Below are 21,897 nucleotides of genomic sequence, written 5' to 3'. Positions count from 1 at the left end.
GCCAACCTAGATGCCACCTCCTCCCTTACCCCGAGATTTGTCCATCATTTACTTTCTAAATAGCTGGGGGGGGTCTGTACCCTCTTCTCCCTCCTGCCCCCACTTTAGGCCCTAATCTCGCACCTAGAGTGCCTCTATAACCTGGCTCACCCCTGGCTTCCAGTCTTGCCCCCTGATTGAACTCCCAGAGAAATCTACATAAAATCAAATTATTCAGTCACTCCCGGCCTTAAAAACGTCAGGGGCTCCCCAAAGCCTCCACATGTTACAAAGGCCGATCTCCACGCATTTCCTCTGCTCTGCTCTTTGCACGTCAACACCGGGCATGATGGATGACTTCCTGCCACCATGCTCAGGAGGCTGTCCCCTCTGACGGGACCACCCTATTCTCTCCATATGCTTCTCTTGGCTTATTTTTTCTCCTAAAACGTAAACTCTTCCAAGGTACAACTCAGATGTTAGCTCTCAGAGGAAATATTCCCTATCTCGGCCTCTCAGAAAGGGTCCCGGACTCTGTGCTCCCACAGCCCCTGCACAGGACTGTTGTGTTAAAGAGCCACCAGGCTGTATCAAAACTACCTGTTTCCGTGCCTGTCTCATTTTTGCATCCTAGCACCTAGCACACAACAGGTATTTAATGAATGCTGAATGAATGCACTTACTATTTAGTTCATTCTACTACTCAGTACTATTATTTTACACAAATTATACCCAGGCCTCGTAGCTTCCCTGACAGAAAGCAACCATCACCCCTATTTCGCGGATCAGGGAACCAAAGATCAGGGTAGGGCACGCTGTCCCTTCCACACACTCTAACCCCAGCTGACCCTGGCTTATTCTTACTCACGTTCCAGGTCTCAGCTTTAATGTCACTTCTTCAGGGAACCGTTCCTTTATACCAAAAACCAGGGCAGGCTCCTCAGTGCACAAAATACAATCCGCACATCTTACCGTGGCCTCCAGGCTCACCTGCACCTCTTCAGCTTCCTCTCCTCTCTTCCCCAAACCACTGTGCTCCAGCCACACAGGCCTCCTTGCAGCTCCATGGACAAATGAAAATGCAGACCGTCCCACTCAGGGCCACTGCGCCTCCTGTGTCCTCTGCCTCTCACACTCTTCCCCAGATCCTCAAGCGCTGGCTAGTTCTTTGAGTCTCTGCTCAAACATCACCTCTTCAGGGAGGCTCTCCCGGGACAACCCATCCAACTCCACTGCTCTTTACCCCGACACTGTTTTATCCTCTTCTCAGCAATTTATGCCAATCTTAAGTTACTTGCGCACTCACGTGTTTCCGAGCTTATTGTCCATTACCACTAGATTGAAAACTCCATGTAGGCAAGGGCTTAGCCCCACTCACTGCCACAGCTTGTGTCTAGAACAGTGCCTGCCCAGCATATAACAGATACCCAAGGAGTATCCGTCCAGTAGGCAAGCAAGAAGCAGAAGGCATATGTTGCAAAGTCATCTGGCACATTTAAAATCACTCATTTAGTCAATTAAGCTACAATCGTAGTTTTTAGGTCAAAATAAAATGTTTCAGGTACATACCCTTTTTGTGTGATTTCCTGCTTTAATCTACCTTCTCACTTAACACCTTCTGATCTAGACCCCCCCCCCCCCCGCCCCAGTGAAGAGGATTTCTTACGAGACTAGCCCCAAAGTCATACGGCATCAAACAGAAGTTAGGATCCCAAGTCAGACCTGTTCATTCCAAAGTCATGCTCTGTCCTGCACTTCATTACACTGCCGGGATGAAGTTTTGGTCATTGAAGTTATAATTTACGTATAATTATTATAAAAGTACTCAACCCAAGAAATGTCCAAATTAAATCAAAGCACTCAAAGCTTTAGCAAGACACTTCCTGGCCAGTCTCATAGGCAGCGGCTACCCGAAAGCTAGAATTATCAGTCATCAAAATAGCCTATATTTGTAAACACAGAAGGCCACCATGTAAAAACCGTTATCAGACGATCTTTGACACAAAATTCTCATTATCCTTTTTTATTCCATTAATGAGAACTAGAAAATGACTACTAAAATACTATCATTGATCTTTTAAATGTAACATTTGTTCAAAGTAATGAGTCAGAAAAAAATGTTTATTGAATAAGTGAATGGACACTCCCTATCATCCAGAAAAGGCTAAATTGTACTCCACAGCTTGAGTCTACAAAGTCAAGAAGTGTTAAAATACTTAAGGGTCAGGCTGGCCCTGTTGCCTAGTGGTTAAGTTCACACGCCCCGCTTCGGCAGCCACGGGTTTGGTTCCCAGGCACAGACCTATACCACCCCTCGGCAGCCACGCTGTGGCAGCGACCCACATATAAAATAAAGGAAGACTGGCACAGATGTCAGCTCAGGGACAATCTTCCTCAAGCAAAAAGAGGAAGACGGGCAACAGATGTTAGCTCAGGGTGAATCTTCCTAAGGAAAAAAAATACTTAAAGAAAATTCCTATCAACGGAGGGAATTCTATATTCTACTCAGAATATAGAAGACTCTACCTGTTTTCTCTGCTGGCCTGAAACTGCCACAGGGGTAGGGACCATGCCTTATATAAGCAATCCATAAATGCTTCCTGAGCATGTGGATGCCTGAGGAATGACACGTTTGCACTTTAATACACTTTTCCTTTGTCTTGGGGGCCATGTTTGAGAAACAGAACAAGATCTACCATACCATAAAATATATAACTTAATAAAGGCAGTCCTATACTTTGAGAGCAAATAGCATAATTACAGATCAATACCTAACTGCTACAGTCTGAATGTCTGTGTCCCCCAAAATTCATACAGTGAAATCCTAACACTTGAAGATCATGGTATTAGGAGGTGCGGAGGTCTTTGGGAGGTGCTTAGGTCATGAGGCTGAAGTCTTCACGAACGGGATTAGTGTTCTTATAAAAGAGACCCCACAGAGATCTCCCACCCCATCTACCATGTGAGGACATAGCAAGAAGGCAGCAGCTATGAACAAGGAAGAGGGCCTTTACCAGAATGCACCCATGCTGGCACCTTGATCTTGGACTTCTCAGGCTCCAGAACTGTGAGAAATAAATTTCTGTTGTTTATAACCTACCCAGTCTGTGGTATTGTTATAGCATCCTGAACAGACCAAGACACGAATGAACAAAGGGACGTAAGCATTGGACATCAACAGGGCCAACGTGACAAAGAGAAGGACAAGCAGACACCTTGCCTCCCCATGGAACAACACAGCACTACGCGGGAAACAGCCCTGCCTCAAGAATCAAACTTGAACATGGTCAAACCGCTAGATCCAATTAGCAAGTTACAGGAAACACAAAGGACAGACGAACATATTAAATTACACAAGGAAATAACCAGCAAAATCCAGCACGGGGCCTTGAAGGAGTGAGATCCTCTAGATTACAAGAGACTTAAGAGGCATGTTGACCAACTGCAATGTAAGGATGCTATTTAGATTCTGGTTAAAAAAATGTTTTAAATCCATTTATGACCAATGGAAACTTGAACCTGATCTTGGTAAATATTAACATTATTATTTTTTGTTATAATGGTATTGTAGTTATGTTTTTAAAAGGGTCCTTAGTTCTTATAGGTACATACTGAAATATTTATGGATCAAATGATAATGATGCCGTTGATTCATTCTAAAATAATATGAGAAGACACTGACAAACGCCGGCAAAAATGTATAGAAAGAGGAACCCTCACAAATTGCTGGTGGGAATGTAAAATGGTACAGCCACTTCAGAAAGCAGTTCGGCAGTTTCTTAAAAGGTTAAATATAAATCCACCACATATCCAGAATTCTACCCCACTTCTAGGGTATCACCCCCAAAAATGAAAACATAAGTCCCCACAAAGACTTGCTCATGAATGTTTGTAGCAGCGTTATTCACAGTGGCCAAAAATGAAAACAACTCAAATGTCCAGCAACTGATGAATGGCTAAGCAAAAGGTGGTATCCACACAATGGAACAGTATTCAGCCATTAAAAGGAATGAATTACTAATACATGGCACTAACAGACAGATTTGATGAATCTCAAAAACATAAGCAAAAGAAGCCAGACACAAAAAAACACATACTGTGTGATTCCATTTCTATGAAATATCCAGAAAGGGCAAATCTATAGAGATGGAAAGTAGATTAGTGGTTGCTGGGAGCTGGGGGTGGAAATGGGAATTCACTGTCAACCAGCACAAGGGATCTTATGAGGGTGATGGAAATACTCTAGGGCTGGACTGTGGCGATAGTTGCACAACTCAGTAAATTCACTAACAATCACTGAAGTGTACACTTAAAATGGGTGAATTTTATGGTATGTAAACTATACCTCAATACAGTTGTTTTAACAAGGTACAGAATCTAAAGAAAGATCAAAAGAGAAGAAATTTGAGAAGACTGAGAAAACCAGGAGAATGCAGAAAATGTAGCATGGGATAAGAAAAGTGAATGAAAAATGAAAGACCTTGTTTCCAATTAAAAAAAAAAAGAAAGAATATGAAGAGAGAAGTGACATGTGTGGGGATGGGACAGAATTAGCCACTGTTTAATGGTTACTGAGGCTGGGTGACAGCTCCATGGGAGTACATTATACTGTTCTACTTTGGTATAGGTTTGAAATTCTCCATGATAAAAAGTTTTTAAAAAGATCAACGCATATTTCTGGCACTCAGGGATCTCTTCATGCCATTCTTGCTAGTCTAGGTCTGTAACCTCATCAAACATCCTATTTCTCTTGGTCTCAAGCGAAACAAGACAATCTAATGTTGCTGCTGTGACGAGCTCTCTTTAGGTGATTTCCATGTCCTTGGGTAAGAAGTTAGAATGTTTGAGAGAAAAGAAACAGGGGGCCGGCCCCATGGCCGAGTGGTTAAGTTTGCACGCTCTGCTGCGGTGGCCCAGGGTTTTGCTGGTTTGGATCCTGGGCGCAGACATGGCACCACTCATCAGGCCATGCTGAGGTGGCGTCCCACATGCCACAACTAGAAGGACCCACGACTAAAAATACACAACTATGTACCAGCAGGCTTTGGGGAGAAAAAGGAAAAGTAAAATCTTTAAAAAAGAGAGAGAAAAGAAACAATCACAGTACTGACTATGGAGTTGGCACCACAGTACTTATCAAACAACTTACAAAGATGAAAAATACTAAGAGACTTAGCACAATAGGGAAAAATCAACCACCAGAATTACATCAGTTCAGTTTGCTTCTACCACTTAGGCCAGCAGACATCTTCATCTCTACCTATACTGTCAGTATTTACCTAATGATGCCAGCCACCTGACATTTTAATTCTAGAAATGTACAGAGAGCACTGTACTGGGAGCCAAGAGACATGATCCAGTGTGTCCTACTATTAGCTTTGTTTCAAATTTATAAGCTATATGAACTCAGTTACATAACTTAATGTAAGACTCAGGATCTTATACTATAAAATGAAAGAATTTTAAAGATCAGGAGTTCTTGACTTGGAGTCATAAGCTTGGGAGCTAGGGTCTATGGCTAAGTTTCAGCAAGATTATAAAGTCCTAAAAATGCCAAGAAAATTTTGCCTACATTTCTATCTGCACGTTTTTGGGGAGACGTTCCATAGTTTTCAGCAGTTTCTGAAAAGGAGCTAAGACTCATCTAGCTCCCTGGTGCTGAAAACCATCTCAATCAGGTAATTTTTGTTTACAAACAAGTGATACCCCAAAGTATGATGCATGGGTCTGGCTAGACTTTTTAAGCCAGGTTCTGTATTCTTTAAGCTCTACGTTTACAAAAATACAATGTTTCACGGTTTGTTAATGTGTTTTAATAAGGCAAATTTTCTACAATCCCACAACTTCTTAGAAAATGATGCATCATGAAAATAATGTACAAGGCTTTGGGTCATAAAGATTTATTTTTCTACTCCCCAGATACGTTAACCTGCTGAACCGCCTGGAGGCACGTTTTGGTCTTAGATGACTTTTAGTTGTGAGTTATAATGCAAGATCGAAAGGATCGTTCTAGGCGTATCATAAATCTCTTTCCTAGGCAGACAATGACAGGAGCCAGGCAGAAGAAGGCAGGCCCTCTAATTAGAAACATATTTTTAAGCCTGGTTTTAAGTTCTCGGTCACGTATTTCAAGCGAGATTTGAAATTCCTCCCGGACGTCCCCCCTTTGGTCAGTCTACACAGCGCCCTAAGCTGAACTGGGAAACTGAGGCCAAGGTTCCGTGTACTTTCACGGGGCACGAGGGGATGGAGGAGTGGAGACCGCGAAAAAGCGACGTCGAGGATAAAAGTTGGAGGCGAGAAGGGAGGGGGAAGAGCAGCTGCCTATCGGCGAGGAGCCTAGGGAAGCCTGCAGGGATTGCAGGCTGGGGCTCCCGAGTCCTTCGGTGTTACGCCGCAGGTCAGCTCCTTCCCCTTTCTCAGCTCGAATCTTTTGCCCCTTCCAGACAGCCCGAGGACCCCCGCCACTCCCTCAGTTCCCAAAAGACCTCTCTCAGGAAGAGGCCATGCCCGCGGGGGCGAGCAAGCGGGCCCAATCGATCCGAGACCCCTCCTGGGCCAAAGTTGCCCCAAGCCCCGAGGGAGCAGCCTCGGCCTCCGCCCCCCGGCCCGGCCCTGCTCGGCCCTCGGCGGCCTTACCTTGAGCGCCAGGTGGTGGACGCGGCCCAGGCCGGGCTCGGCCAGCAGCTGCAGCAGTCCCAGGAGCGGGAGCAGCCGGAGGCCAGCGGTGAGCCGCGGCCAGCGGGAGCCTGAGAGGCCGCCAGCGGCCGGAGCGGCCATGTTTGTTCCAGCATCACCAGCCGCTTCCTCTCCCGCCCACTTCCGGGGTCAAAGGGCAGCGGCGCCGGAAGAGCCTGGCAGAAGGGCTTGGCGGCCCGCGGCGCGGGGACAGTGGTCATTCTCGTGGAGGGTGCGCCCCGGGAAGTCGCCGAGGGGCCCAAGCTGGCCGTCGAGTGGCCGTTCAGTTGGCCTCCCCCGTGCGGACTCTGGTTAGCCAGAACCCCCCGCGGGGACCCTGTGATCGCTGCCATGGCAACCGTCCTGGGCAGGGCCGGCCGGGGCGTCTCCTCCGACCCGCCGTGCTTTGAAAGCGCCCGTGGGCCTGCGGGACCCGGACCCCGGGGGGACCCGGCTCTCCGGGTCGGGGATGTCTCACCCTGTGGCTGCAGCGCCGGGCCTGGCCGTTGTTTGCACGAGCGGCGTTGACTTGGTGAAAAATAGCAAGTTCACGGCTTGTCATAGGTCCTTTGGGTTTTTTGAGGCGCTTCATACTAAAGTTTCAGACGAAGTGGTTGTAGTAATACGATTTCTCGAGCTTAGCTGGCGCTTCGTTACGCCTTTTGTGTGCGTTATTGCATTTAATCCTTGGAACAGTCTGGTGAGGTAGGAGGTAGGTGTTAACCATTATCCCCACTTAACAGGTAAGCAGACTGAGGCTCTGAGTCATTTTTTCCGGGTTGAGCTGGACATCACGTGGAAACTTCTAAATACTGTGTTATATTGCTTCCTGCCGTTCGTGGGACCACTAGAGGATGAGTGGAAACTTTCTTTGCTTCTAATCTGTGGAATTTATAGGGAGATCTTTAATGGGGGGATTCCTTGCACTATGCCACACATGGCTTTCTAATTCTTTAATTTTTCAAAAAATTCCATTATCTTCAAAAAATTTTTCAAAATAAAATCCCAGCGTCTGAGTAACCAATGTGTTATCAAATGAGAAATTTTCAGAAAGCATTTTAAAAATCAGCACTGTGAAAGAACATAATAGGAATGTAAAATAAGTGATATTTTTCTTTTAGGTGTCAAGAGGAAATACCACAGACAGTTGACCGATTCTTACTTTAGTAAGAAACTAGTCATTAAAGGGAAAGGTGACTTTCAAGTGTAGTTTCCTTTTCAAAGGTACCTTGCAATGCTTTGGTGTGTTTTTATTGTTTACTTTTTAAAGTTAGATGCCCTTTTTGAGAATCTCTGGTTTTCAACTTGAATGTAATAGACTTCTAAAAACAGAATGATCAGGAAGCGTCTTAATTTCATTTAATAACATAATAGTGATGAAACATTTAAGTAGTTTATAAAATAGAAGACTTTTGTCTTTTAGTTTCTGGAAAACAGTTTTACAAGCACTTAAACTTGGGTTCTTATTGCTTGCTTCTTTTCCCTTGGGAACTATTAGGTGACCTTCACAGAGGTTTAAACCGTCTCCCAGAGGTCGATGAAGAATAGCTTCCTTCAGGCCTTTGAGAACCACATTGTACCAGTCATTAGTTTGGAATTGAAAGAAATAAGAATGGAAACACTAATGACAAAGGCTTAAAGTGAAGCATTTTTTAGACACTTTTCAAATTCTGTGAAAACTACTGTCTTGGCAATTATGTCGGCACATGATTTCTGAGTTTCAAGAAAAGGTTATTTGCATAACCATGATGCTGTAACTAGAAACAGACCTGGTCAGTAACAGAACAAGTTATGCTTGCTTCTCCCTGGCAGCATTCTCAAAGGGGCATTAAACTTTAAGGTATTGACTGAAAAGGCCTGGAGGGGCTGGAAAGACTGATGTCCTAAATCTGGCTTTTAGCCTTACTCTGTCGGTCAAGTGCATTTTATTTTTCTATTTCTTCTAACTTTTCAGGATCCACTGAAGGTTGTCACTAGTAACAGAATTTGTAATTTGAACCTAGTGTGATTAATAACATTTGGCATCAGTGTAGAAATTTCCAGAAATCTTTTAAGTAATTAATGGATTAATATTCTCTAGTTGTAGTAAGATGTAGTTGCTATTTGTTTTTCTTATCAAAAGAGTTGATATTTTAGACCAAAAACCTCTATAAAGACAGTATAGAGAACTAGAGGTCAAACTGGGACCTGGGAAGGGCTGTCCTGGTGGCGCAGCGGTTAAGTTCATGTATTCCGCTTCAGCGCCCCGGTTGGCTGGTTGGAGCCGGGTATGAACCTATGCACCGCTTGGCAAGCCATGCTGTGGCAGGCGTCCCATGTGTAAAGTAGAGGAAGATGGGCACGGATGTTAGCTCAGGGCCAGTCTTCCTCAGCAAAAAGAGGAGGATTGGCAGCAGATGTTAGCTCAGGGCTGATCTTCCAAAAACAAGAAAAAAATTGAGACCTAGCAATACATTCAGAAGTCAAATACCACTTTCGTTCTTTGACTTCAAACGTCATGTCTTGGGGCCAGGGGGGAGCCCATGGCCTCTTGCAGAGAGTGATCTTCATGGAAAAGCTCGGCCCTGACACGTGTTAAATCCTACGGGTTCGAGAAAAGCTTCCAGTTCACGTCTCCTCACCTTGGTGGCACAATGTGTGATTTGCTTGGCCACAGGACAGCTGTTTTTTTCTGATTTTATGCACATCTTTATACCCTTTCAGGGAATTCCATTATCGGGTGCAAAAATTGGTTGCCGTTTTAAGATTCTACTCACCATAAAGTTCCTACTTTTATCCCACTCCAACTTTTTCCACTTGACTGCCTTCTTGACTAAGTAGTTTGAATGCTAAACAGATGGAGCATTTTAAGCTAGAAACCAATGGAAGCTACTTTAAATTAAAAAAAATTCCTGAGAATTTCAGTAGGAATAGTGCTTCACCAATAGATAACCAATCAATTGTAGTTCGGGCAAGCTGTCTGGCTGCATCAGAAGTGCTTAAATGATTGCTTTTCTTGATATAATAAATAAAAATTCTCCAGAAAACAAGCTGAAAGGAAAGGGAACCGATACTTGTGCCCTTACACGCTAAGCATTTTACATGTATTCTTTCTTTTACTCTTCGCAGTAACCTTTGAAGTCAGAGCATTATTTCCATCTTACAGAGGAGGAAACAGGCTTGGAGAAGGAAAATAATTGATCCAAAGCTCTGCAGGCTCTGTGCAGGGCTGTCCAAATCTGGCTGACACTGAATCCATGCCCCCCACCAGCTCCCTCATTTCACAAATGAAGAAACCGTCGTGCAGAAGAGTGTAAATAACTTGCCAAAGGCCACACACCTAATAAGTAGTGGAACACTAGGGTCTCAATTTAACAATTACAAAACCTGTCTCCTTTAAAAGATAAGACGGGGGCCGGCCCAGTGGCACAGCGGTTAAGTGCGCATGTTCCACTTTGCCAGCCTGGGGTTTGCCGGTTCAGATCCTGGGTGTGGACATGGCACCACTTGGCGTGCCATGCTGTGGTAGGCGTCCCACATATAATGTAGAGGAAGATGGGCATGGATGTGAGCTCAGGGCCAGTCTCTCAGCAAAAAGAGGAGGATTACCAGCAGTTAGCTCAGGGCTAATCTTCCTTAAAAAACCAAAACAACAAAAAAAGATAAGATAGATACAGATAGATAGATAGAGGTATCTATATATATAAGCCCCTGAATTAGATGTTTATTAATTGCAAAGAGCATTAGAATTGCCAAAAAGCCTTAATAGAATGGTTTACCTCTAACTACACAGCAACCTATACAGGGTCTCTCTTTGTCTAGATACCTTATTTCAGTGCTAATAACGTCCTTGTGATCAGATTAGTCAGTGGAAATTTATATACTCACTCACCAAGATCATAATTGTGGGTTCTCGAGATGTTACTGAGAGGTGAAACAGGTGTACATAACCCAGACTGACTCCCTACGTCATTCAAGCATTTACATAGACAGGGTTTAGAATACCTCTTGTGAAAATTGATTGCTAAGTAGGTCAGGTCACAGTAATTTGTTAATAGTGAGAACTCCTCTTCTTAGAATTGCTGCCTCTTACTATAAGGGAGACTGAAATGGATTTAGTTTTTCCAAAAGAGAACTGTGCTGTATTTATCTTTTTCTCTGCTGGTTTATTTCTCCTTATTTTCAATCCTATTTGTTTCCATTGCTTTAAGATCAATGGCATCTTTTCCCTTTTTTTTTTTTTTGAAGATTCTAACATTTTCAATCTTTTTCCAGTTAGCACCCAAACTTAATGAAGTTAAAGATATTTGCAGTGTGATCAAATTAACCCAGTTTCATATAGATCTGCTGCTGTGGCTTTTAATGGGTTCCTATGACTATTTCCTGCTTACTCATCTCAAAAATTTCCGTCTTCATGTGGTCTCTTTTTTCCTTCTGTCCCTTCCTCTTCTTTACAGCAGCAGGTGTTTTTCCTCCTGATTAGCTTACTCGCACAAGTGGACACTGTTTTTGAGAAGTCTCCAAGAACTCAGTCAAGATTAGATCACTGTATTTGACTGAAAAAATATTCAAGCCTTGGCAGGAAGGGAAATTGAGGTGGTTACTGAGGCAAGGTCTTTTTAGATAACCTGCGTTTTCACTTACTGTTTCCAAACAGCAAACTAAACTGTGTGGCGTTGTTTGAATTTCTAACCCCTCCAAATCCTCTGGCTATTAACCTGCCTTGGGATGTAGGTGGCTGGCCATTCTGATCGCTGTGTATGTAGCCGGCTCTGGAGTAAAGAATTCCCAGACCTGGTAACTGTGAGAGCACAATATTTAAGCACACACACTAATCGAGGGGGTGGAGGGGAACTTGAAACTGAAAAAAGACAGACCAAAACAGTTTTGACAGTTTAAATTTATTGTAACTCTGTCCAACAAAGGAAGTCGACTTGGTCTATCGGCAGGGGTTTTTCAGCTCCACCCTTTCATGGAGGAGAATGATAAGCTGGTTGAAGCTGGGGTGTTTGGCTTGGAGAGAGGCGTCATTGTGAATGTTTCTAAAATAGGGCCCATTTTTGGAGTCCACAGTTATTCCGAAAAGTCAGTAGCATTAACTGAGGGAAGAGAGAAAAGTTGGGGAGAAAGGGCCCAGTGGTTCAGAGGAGAGTTGGAACTCCGCAAATTCTCCATAGCTTGTCGGGAATGATGTTAGTGTAGACGCTGGGAATAGAGTGAGGGAGTCACTTATCTACCGACACGTGAGCTTTCCGTTTCCTAACCACAGGCCAGGTAACAGGTGCTCCTGTCCTTGATCCTCGCCACCCCGCGGGGAGATGGATGCGTTATTACCTCCATTCGGCGGGGGGGGGGCTCTGGGTTCCTGGAGAGGTGGAGTCCTCGTCCGAGGCCACCCAGCTAGTACGTGCGGGAGGCTGGATCGGAACCAAACACGCTATCTGTGGGCACAGCGCCTTTCCTCTTACCCACTAAGCGGCAACGTGATTTCACGTCTGAGAGTTTCTTGGCCGAACAAGTTGGAAATCACTGGTTTCAGAGATTAGAAATCACTGGTTGTGCGTCCCTGGGTTCCTTCCCCAGCCACGCGGAGCTGCTCGGTCGCTCTTGGCCTCGACGTCCCTACCCGTACAGGGCACAGACATCAGCGTACCAGGCCCCACTGCCCCCGCGCAAGGCTGCAGGCTCCTCGGGCCTCGGCGGTTCCCGGCGGTGGGGAGGGAGCATCCCGAGCGAACTCTGGTCGGCGCGAAGGGCTGCCGGGGAAAAAGATTGTCCTTCAGTCCACGGCGGCGCTCGGCGCAGGGGAGCAACCTCAGGCCCCGGCAGAGCACCGGTAATAACAGGGCCGGCTACGTTCAAAGGCGAGGGGTCGTCCCAAGAGCAGAGAGTGTGGTTGCTAATAAGTAATAAAAAAAATCGGCGGGGGGAGCCCCGGGTCCGGCCCGGCCGCGCTCCCGCCTCCCTCCGCGTGCTCCCAGACCCCCGGCGGCGCGGGCAGGGCTGAGGGCGCGGGGGGAGGGGGCCGGGGGCGGGGCGGGAGGGGGGGCCGGGGGCGGGGCGGGAGGGGGGCCGGGGTGGGGCGGGGCGGGGGGCGCGCGTGCGCGAGCTGTCAGCCCGGCCCCGCCCCCGGCGCGGCCCCGCCCCCTCCTTCCCCTCCCCCTCCCCCGCTCCCGGGTGTGGGGCGGGCGGGCGCTGCGGCGGCCGCGGCTGCTGCTTCCTCGGGCCATTTTGCTGAGGAGCGACGGGGAGGAGGAGCGGCCGAGGAGACCCCGGGCGAGGAGCGGCGAGCCGGAGGAGGCGGCGGCGGCCGCGCGGGCACCGGGCCTTCCTCGATCGCGAGGATCTCGAGGGGCGAGGAGATCGCCGGGGAGGGGGGCCGGAGAGCCGCGACCGCCGCGCGGCGCGCCCCTTCCCGCCCCCTGCACCATGAGCTGGGGCACCGAGCTCTGGGTGAGTGAGGGGCTGGGCCCGCCGCGGCGGGGGAGGGTGCCTGGCGCGCCTGGGAGGGGGCGCGGGCCGGGGTCCCCGCGGTTTGGGGGCGAGGCGCAGGTCCCGTGCCCCTCGTCGGCCTTCCCCGAGCAGGAGGTGCGAGCCGGATTCGCCCTTCGGAGGCCGGGGAGCTGGTGCGGGTCCCCGCCGGCCTGAGCAGGGGGCGCCCCGAGGCCAGCCGTGTGCATTGGAAGGAGCCTTAATCCCTCGGGGAGAGCGACCGATGCGCCGCGGGCTGGCTTCGATGGGGGCGTGGAGGCCCTCGGGTTTTCGGGGATGCGTTATTTATCGGGGCTCCCAGCCCCGAGTTCCTGAGGCTGCTTTCTCCCGGTGGAGGAGCGGGCGGATCGGGCGCTTTCCCCGGGGGCGGGGCGCCTCGGCGCGGCCGGGGCCGAGGTCTTGGGTTTTGGGGCGCAGGGGCGAGAAGCGGTGTCTTCCCTCTGGAGGCGAGGACTTTTGACTTGTGGCGGTTTGGGGCGCACTTGTAGTTCTTGAGGGGCAGCTCCGATCCTGGATTGGACGTGAGGACTGTGGCGTTTGGCCTGGAGGGGAAAGTCATCGGAGTTAGAGGGAGATTTTGTGTCACCTTCGGGAAGGGGCGTTCTCGGGGTAAATCTTTAACTGCTCCGAGGAAACGGTTTAAAATGGGGGAGGTTGGCGGTGAGGGGCGCCCTGCCGAGACCCTTAACCTGGGGGTGCGGATCGGTAAACAAGGAACGTGGTGTCTGGAATCCGTCTCCCCGGACCTGGCGAATAGAGGATGCCGAGGAGGGGAGGCTGTGGGTCGTGGAATGGAGCTTGGTTCCCTGTCTGCCTCTGGCTTCCTGGGGAAATCATTGGGTCAGGGATGGGCAGTGCAGTGTCCAGAGGGAGGAGTGGATGAAATCTCAATTATTGCGCTGAAACGTTCTCAAGATGAGGCATTTCCCATGATGAACTCGAAAGTGCCTCCTTTCAGAATTCCATTTGTAAAGGGTGTGGAGGAGAAAAGTGTAGGGTGGTGGTTGCTCTCCGAGCTGAGGCCAAGAAATCTCACGTCAAAATAAAACAAGGTAGGAGCGGCGATAGAAACAGAGCGCATCCTCCCTGATTATTTATTTATTTTTTTGGCTTTAATTGTTTTTACATAACCATTCCTTAGGCTTGGAAGCAGCTACTGTTACTAATACAAAATCCTGAAGGCAGTAGCTCGCTCAAATTAAGATAATTCATTTTATAAACATCCTCTATCAAAAGGGAATGCTGTTTACACATACTCATTTTAGAAATAAAATAACAGATGCTTTTAAATATTTGCACGCACCTGATTAGGCAGAATCTACCATTTTAAGCGTTGTTTTTCTTTCCTCTTCTATTCCTTCTCCACTAGCTTATCTGGGGTGGGGGAGCAAATCAGAAGTAATTTTTATCAAGAGAATAGAAATTTGGGCACAATTTTTTTTTCCTACTCGTTCAAACAAGAGAAAGGGATTATGGAGGGAAAAATACAGTATACTTCTAAGTGAAATGGGCTGCGGTTAAAAGGACTGAACACAATGGTGGACATTTCCCAGTGATGTTGGTGAATGTTGTAGAAGGTGATCCGGAAGAGAGTAGGTAGCCGTGAGAAGAAAATGGATAAAAGAGCTCCAGTTGCCCTGTATTATTCTATACACTTCTTTTTGGGAGTGGAGGGATGGGAAGGAAGGCAAAGACAAGGAGTTGTTGAAAACAAATGGGAACTGGCATATAGATGAATGATGTGAAGTCTTGGATTTGCTTCAAAATGAATTGGGATGGTGGTGGATGGGGGATATGGATGAAACAAAAGTGGTCTTGAGTTGGTAATTGTTGAAGCTGGATAAGGGGTACAGAAAAGCTCATGATACTGTTCTTTCGACTGTGTATGCTTGAAATTTTCTACGATAACAATAATTGGGAGAGATTTTTTAAGGGAGAAGGCGTGTAAACTACTTGAAGTTTTTTTTCACTTGGTAAGTTTATGAGGAAGAATGAGTCAGTTAGCAGTTGTATATATGCAAGTGTATGTCAGTGAAGAGTGAAAGAAAAAAAGACGTCCTACTCAAAAGGCATTCTAATAGAGCTTTGGCCTTTGCCCTTGAGTGCTTATAGTTTAATAGAGGGAAAGGAATGAACACATTTGCACTAATAAGAGAGGTGCAAAATCGGAGTTTCAAGGTGAAATACCAAGAAGTCTAAGAGCCAGAGAATGTCTGTTTTCAGTTGCCTTATTTTATTAGGGGTATTTGAGATTTTAAAGAAAGACTGGAATAATGGAGGATTCTGAAAAATAGAGCTCCAGTCCTGCAGTGGGGACAGACTGTGAAATGCAGCGCAGTGGGCAGTGCTGGGCAGCCCGGGGCAGGGCAGAACGATTGAGGGTTCCCCTTGCATGTGGCTTTCGAATCATGCACATGGGTAATGAGATAATGACCGGGAGCTCAAGTCTTGGCAAAATGATGCTTCTCAATGGAGAGAGACAGAGCTATGGGTTGGCGGCCATCAGTCATTTCTAACAGGTGGTTGTACTGTCACAGATCTTCACAAATACCACCAGGTTTTACACACATTTTAGGACTTTAGTCAAAGTCCATATAGGCTGTTAAAAACTACAGGTTTCTAACACACACTTTACATTTAAGGCCTACTCGTCGGCCACATCCTGCTTTGTAGACAGAGTAAAACCTTTCTCTCTCTCTCTTTTTTTTAACAGCTCCATAGGAGTAATCGTTCAATCCTAGGACATTTTTGAGGGAAGTTTTCATACAACTATAAAAGTAGACTTGAAACCCATAATTTGTAAAAATTTCTTGGACTAGTTTGAATTTAAATCGAGGCTTTTAATTTTTGTATCAGAAGGTCATAATAAGGTATGAATGGCTGTTTTAAAGCACTTAGGTTATAACAAAATTGTTTCTGTGCAGCTCTTCATAACATTGCCTTTTAATCAACTTTTAAAATTTTTATCGAACAGCTACTATGTGCAGACTCAGACCAATCTGAGGCTCTGTAAGTCACATCGTATACGCTGAAGGATGTCTGCTTAATTCAGTGAAAACATGTAAAGTAGGCTTAACTCTAGCCTGCAACATCAGAATCAAAAGAGAGATTTATGTTTCTTTGTAAAATTAACTGAAATGCATTTACTGCAGATTTTGTTAGGAAGGTAGTGTTAATAGGGTAAGTAGCTTGCACTGACTTATTGGAATTGTGACTGGTCATTGGAGAAATGGCAAAGCAAGAGTTTCTTACATTTGAATGTTTTTTCTTTACCTACTTATTTGAAAGAAGTGGCAAGTTATTGAAGTGTCAGTTCAACTTTTTTTTCTTTCCTGAAGAAGATTCACCCTGAGCTAACATCTGTTGCCAGTCTTCCTCTATTTTGAATGTAGGATGCGACCACAGCATGGCTGATGAGCGGAGTAGGTCTGTGCCCAGGATCCCAACCTTTGACCCTGGGCCATGGAAGCGGAGCCTGCCCAACTTAACCACTATGCCATGGGGCCAGCCCCTCAATTCAACTTCTTATTAGCTTGATCATTGATGTGAAGTATGAATAAATCCATTGGAAATTTTAGCTTTCCTCATAATCGTTCTACTCTTTGCAGCTAACCAATTACTCAGTGACAGAAGCTACTTTTGTCTCCTGGTGTCCTCTCTGCCATCTTTATGTCTGTGCTTTGGTGCTAATAGGAAGGAGAGTGGCTCAAAATACCAAAAACAAGAAAGTGAACAGCAAGACTGAATAATACATATTGGTTCACATAGTAAGAAGCCACCTGTGTTGATTGTGCGTAATTTTTTCTGAATCTGTGTTTTTAGGAGAATGCCAGGCATAGAATGCGCATTCAACAGTGTGTTGAATATGGTGGTGTGCCCCTTTAAAGAGGCAGCAGCGAGTTACCCACCCGCTGTACCAGGCACAATGCCTGGTCATAGTAGGCGTTCAGGAAATATTTATTGAAAATGACTGAATCCTTTTTTTCCTTTTGTTTTAACTTTTGCTTTTTTAAAGTAATGGAAGAATAATTGTAACGCTTTTCTGCGCTTTGGCAGTTGTAAAAATTTTCTGTAATTCTAGGCAACTTTAAAAATTGTTTTAAATAGACTTTATTTCTTAGAGCCGCTTCACAGCAAAACTGAACGGAAGGTATAGAGGTTTCCCATATACTCTCTGCCCGAAGGGACATTTTTCACCTTTAAAGTGGGGCTTGAAAACTCTGTCTTCTCTGTTGTTCAAGCTCGTTGTGCCTGGTATGTCCGTGTGTGTTTATACAAGAACACTGTATCGTGTATCCGAATTTTAAGCTAGGCAATCCTGATTCTTTTTTAATCTAGAAGTAATTGACTATTAATAGTTCTAAGTTTTGGAGAATCATTACCATCTTGTGCTGCTGGATGCGGAGTGGAGGGCAGTGCTAACTACAGTTCGTAGCTCTTCTGCTGCTCTTTGTTCTCAACCCTTCAGAGGTTTCTGTTTGGGATAAACATAGCAAGACCAACAACAGGGAGAGACAGTGCTCCCGGAACTATGCTAAGTGGAGCAGAACTACCTCAGAAGATAGACTGAATCAGATTTAATTCTGTCATCCCCACCTCTCCGTTAAAACAGGCTTTGCACGCAGTCTTTTCTGGTTAGTAGATATTAAACAAACCATGGGAGGTCTGGTGATTTTGTGGCTGATATCAGCTTGTTGCCTTCACTTGATACATTAGCTGGAACCCTAAATTTGCGTTTTTGGTAGGTAAAACTGTGTTTCAAGCATCATACGGGAGTTCTGTAAGTGTTGGTGCTGACTGTCTGACCACGTTATAAGTCTTGATTTACATTGGTGCGACATGGAAAGTGTCTTTGAAGGACTATTCAAGTGTCACCCACTTCCTAGCTAAAGCTAATATTGTGTTTCCTGCAAGTATTACTCATACTTGTTTCATCAGCACCACCCACATTTAAAAATAAGGCTTCATTTTCACACTTAAAAATTGCAAGCTACCAAGAATACACAAATGCCTTGGAAAATTAATCTAATTAAATTTTAGAATGTGGGTGTGAAATCTTCTGGAATTAGTGTTTATAATGAAATATTTGTTTCCTATTTTAGTAATGTATGCTTATAGTAGCTTGAGCCTAGTGATGTGTCTAGTTAAAAACTTAAAAAAATCATAAAGGGCCAAATATGCATATTATATTAAAGAGTTAGTCGGGAATATACAAGTTTTTAATATTGATTGATCATGGTCTTCCAATTGGGACCAACTTTTAACTCATAAACTTCATCCAATTTGTAAAATTCTGTGTTAAATTTTTGTAAGGCTTAATAGCCTCAATTGTTTAATGCTAGAAATAGATTCAAACCACCCATAACAAAAATTTTAAAAAGGTAGATGAAACTTCCAATTTCTTGTTGCAAAAGTTGTAATACCTGTTCACATTTAAACTATAGTATCATATAAGCTATATTGTGTGTGTTTTTTTTTAAATTTAGAACATACCATTTAGTAATTGGAATGAGGTTTTTAATGGAAATTAGCTCTTAGACTAAAATCTGTGGTTTTGGTGTATAATGTTCAGCAACTACAGGTTCCATTTGTACTTCTCTACTCTCTTTATGGGTTGTAAAAATAGGAATAGCTTATAATTGCATAAACTCTATAGTTCTTGTAATATTTTCACAAGCACCATGCCCTGTTGCCTTAAACACTGCTGGCTAGTTATCAGTATTGCCGATTATTGAGAGCTTATCCTGTCTTAGGTGCTATGCAAAGTGTTTTCCATCCATTGTCTCATTTATCTTCACAAGAATCTAATGAGGTAAGTACCGTTTGTGCCAGCATCAGGGAAGATGCTGAGATGGAGCTAGGAGTGTCTAGTTTTACTGGAGAGGAACACCTGTGAAAGGAAAATGGAGGATGTGTGATTGGGGAGAGGAAGCTGTTAGGCCAGGATGCAGCCTAACAGTCTCTACCAGGCCACCCAGGAGCTCCAGAGCCAAGATTACCCATTCAAGGAGTCTCACATGGGACAGAAATGGCCAGCCCTTGTACCGCTGCCTTGCTCATTCATTGGCCAAGGACTGCCCCATGAGAACACTGTGACCTTGGCTGCCATCGTGCTCAGTCATTGGCTGGGGGTTGCTATAAGAAGACCAGGACCTGGGGCTGGCCCCGTGGCCGAGTGGTTAAGTTCGCACGCTCCGCTGCAGGCATCCCTGTGTTTCACTGGTTCAGATCCTGGGCACGGACATGGCACTGCTCATCAAACCACACTGAGGCAGCATCCCACATGCCACAACTAGAAGGACCCACAACGAAGAATATACAGCTATGTACTGGGGGGCTTTGGGGAGAAAAAGGAAAAAAAAAAACTTAAAAAAAAAAAATGTTGTTTCTTAAAAAAAAAAAAAAAGAAGACCAGGACCTTGGCTCAAAAGATGAGGCAGACGCTGAGAGAAGCTGTTTGCCAGCCACACTCCTTGCAGGTGGGCAGCAGGTTCTTTCTGGAAAGGGGATCTGAGCGGCACATCTCTGCACCCGCCACACCATTATCATTCCCTTGTATAAGAAGAAATTGAGGCTCAGAAGCATGAAATAACATGCCCAAGTTCAGGATAGAAAGTAGAGATTCAATCCTAGGTCTTAGGGATGTAAGAGCCCTCCTCCTCTTCCTTTTTTTTTTTTTTTAAGTTAATACCTTCAAAAATTATTATTGTTCGAACTTTTTATTATAGAAATTTTCAAACATACTTACAGAAAAAAATATTATCAACCCCTATGTAATCATCACCCAGCTTCAAACTGATTGATATTTTGGCATTCTTGTTTCATCTTTTTGCCCCCATAGGGTTTCCTTGAGCCTCAGTCTTCTCCACCACACGTTATATTACTAATCTGCTGCCCCGCTTTCCTGAGGAGTCATGCAAGGAACCAAAATTCTGCCCCCATCCTTTAAAATATGAAAACAGAAGGGAACCAACTTGTGAAGTATCTGATGCACCCTTATTAGGGGATTGAAATGCATCCTTTCATAACCTAAGAAGGACCCTGTGAGTTTAACAGTGATCTCCGTTTCACAGATGTCTCAGAGAAGTGAAGTTATTTACCAGACTCACCCAAACAATGAGAGCTAGTGCTAGAATTTAAGTTTAGGCTTTTTTCATGACACTAAATAAATGTAGTTTAAAAATTGCATCTTCTGTATTAGTAGCTCAAAATCCCTTTTCTCCCCATTACTCACTCGGATTTCCCCTGTCACCGATGGAGGTTTTGCTTTCTGAAACATTTGCTGTTGCTCATATGCGAATCCCTGAGCCTCTGACTCATAGTGCTGCAGACCCAGCAGAAACGGCTATGAATGAAGCTTGGATTCTAGTAAGCGTTTCATGTGTCTACTGAGCCCCTCATTCTTTCAAATCCAATGTTATTATTTTCTCTTCTAACTTAAAGAAATTAATTTGTAAAAGTATTAGATAGAGTAGGATAAAGTTCCTGATTTCGTGTCTAACAAAAGTATGTCGTAGTGAAAAGTATTTTGAATTGAATTGGAAAAGAACAAAGAGGATATGGATATTGACCATGTTAAAGGTGCTCTGGCTGTCACATTCAGGGCTTTCAGAGTCTTGGTTCTTGAGGGATAAGAAACTAAACTTTTCCCCTCCTATCTGTGGCAAAGAAAACGAGGCAATTTTACAGGAAGCTCTTGCCCTTGGACTTCTTTTTGCACAACCAAAACTGGGAGTGGGTTCCTGAAATGCATTCAAGTACCTGATGGGTTCCTGGGAGGAGTGGCGTGGGCGCTCCCAGGCAAGTGAGACAGCCTGGAGGGGCTCGCACCGCTTGCCGCGTCTCCTGTTTATTAGTGCTGCGCAGGTCCTCACATCCCTGTTCCTCGTTTTCCCTTTTCCATAAAGTGGTATGATGCTGTGTGATGCTGCGTAGCTTCCTCTTCACAAGCAGGCATGAAGATGAGTGTTTGTTTGCAGAGTGCTTTGAGATGGTTGGCTGAGAGGTGATGGGTACGTACAAGTGAGTATGGTCACCGGGAGGGTTAAAGGAAAAAAGCCCTGTTGCCTGGCAACAAATTGCAGAACTCGCCTGCTGTAAGAAGGACTTGTGAAAAATGAGCAATTCTCTGTCCAGCCTTCTCGTTTTCACAGTGAAATCTTTGTCCTTTGACTTAAAGTTGTGTTTACACGTTAACAGTAAAATAAAATAACTTCATAGTAGGACAATGCCTGGAAATCATTGCTTTGGAAAGGAAATCTGGAGACCTTGCATGGTTATCTTTTCCTTCTTTTTTAATATGAAATTCATTCCAAAACACTAACCATACTAATTGTTAGTAATACACTTGACTTTACTTAAGATATAATTTTAATGTTATCCCTTGAGGGGAAATAGTTCTCTTTAGCTATTATTACCATGCTACTGAAGTCACATTATTTCCCCCCAAAAGCTGGATATTTCCTGCTTGAGACAGTTAATGAATTATTCTGCATATCAGCTTAGTTTGAGATTGATTTCTTCTTAGCTAAGAAATATAAAAATAGGGGCCGGCCTGGTGGCACAGCGGTTAAGTGCACACGTTCCGCTTAGGCGGCCTGGGGTTCGCTGGTTCAGATCCTGGGTGTGGACATGGCACCGCTTGGCATGCCATGCTGTGGTAGGCGTCCCATATATAAAGTAGAGGAAGATGGGCACGGATGTGAGCTCAGGGCCAGTCTTCCTCAGCAAAAAGAGGAGGATTGGCAGCGGATGTTAGCTCAGGGCTAA

At 45.1% G+C, this 21,897-nt stretch overlaps 2 protein-coding genes across 30 annotated transcripts in view; one reads left to right on the top strand and one right to left on the bottom strand.

The window, feature by feature from the left end:
* GPR107 (G protein-coupled receptor 107) overlaps positions 1 to 7,270 on the bottom strand; it is a 71,219-nt gene extending 63,949 nt beyond the window's left edge. Inside the window, exon 1 of the mRNA XM_008521582.2 lies at positions 6,619 to 7,270. Coding sequence (XP_008519804.1) covers positions 6,619 to 6,759 — 141 coding nt within the window. The 5' untranslated portion in view covers positions 6,760 to 7,270. The remainder of the gene's footprint in view (positions 1 to 6,618) is intronic.
* Positions 7,271 to 12,811: 5,541 nt separating this feature from the next.
* The window catches only part of FNBP1 (formin binding protein 1), a 121,157-nt gene continuing 112,071 nt past the window's right edge, over positions 12,812 to 21,897 (top strand). For all 29 annotated transcript variants that reach the window (XM_070596950.1, XM_070596949.1, XM_070596938.1 and 26 more), the window contains exon 1: positions 12,812 to 13,089. In XM_070596950.1, coding sequence (XP_070453051.1) covers positions 13,066 to 13,089 — 24 coding nt within the window. In that variant the 5' untranslated portion in view covers positions 12,812 to 13,065. The remainder of the gene's footprint in view (positions 13,090 to 21,897) is intronic.

Source organism: Equus przewalskii, chromosome 26 (assembly GCF_037783145.1).
Source record: "Equus przewalskii isolate Varuska chromosome 26, EquPr2, whole genome shotgun sequence".
Taxonomy (NCBI): domain Eukaryota; kingdom Metazoa; phylum Chordata; class Mammalia; order Perissodactyla; family Equidae; genus Equus; species Equus przewalskii.
Note: the sequence above shows the minus strand (reverse complement) of the source record. Positions and strands in the feature narration are given on the sequence as shown.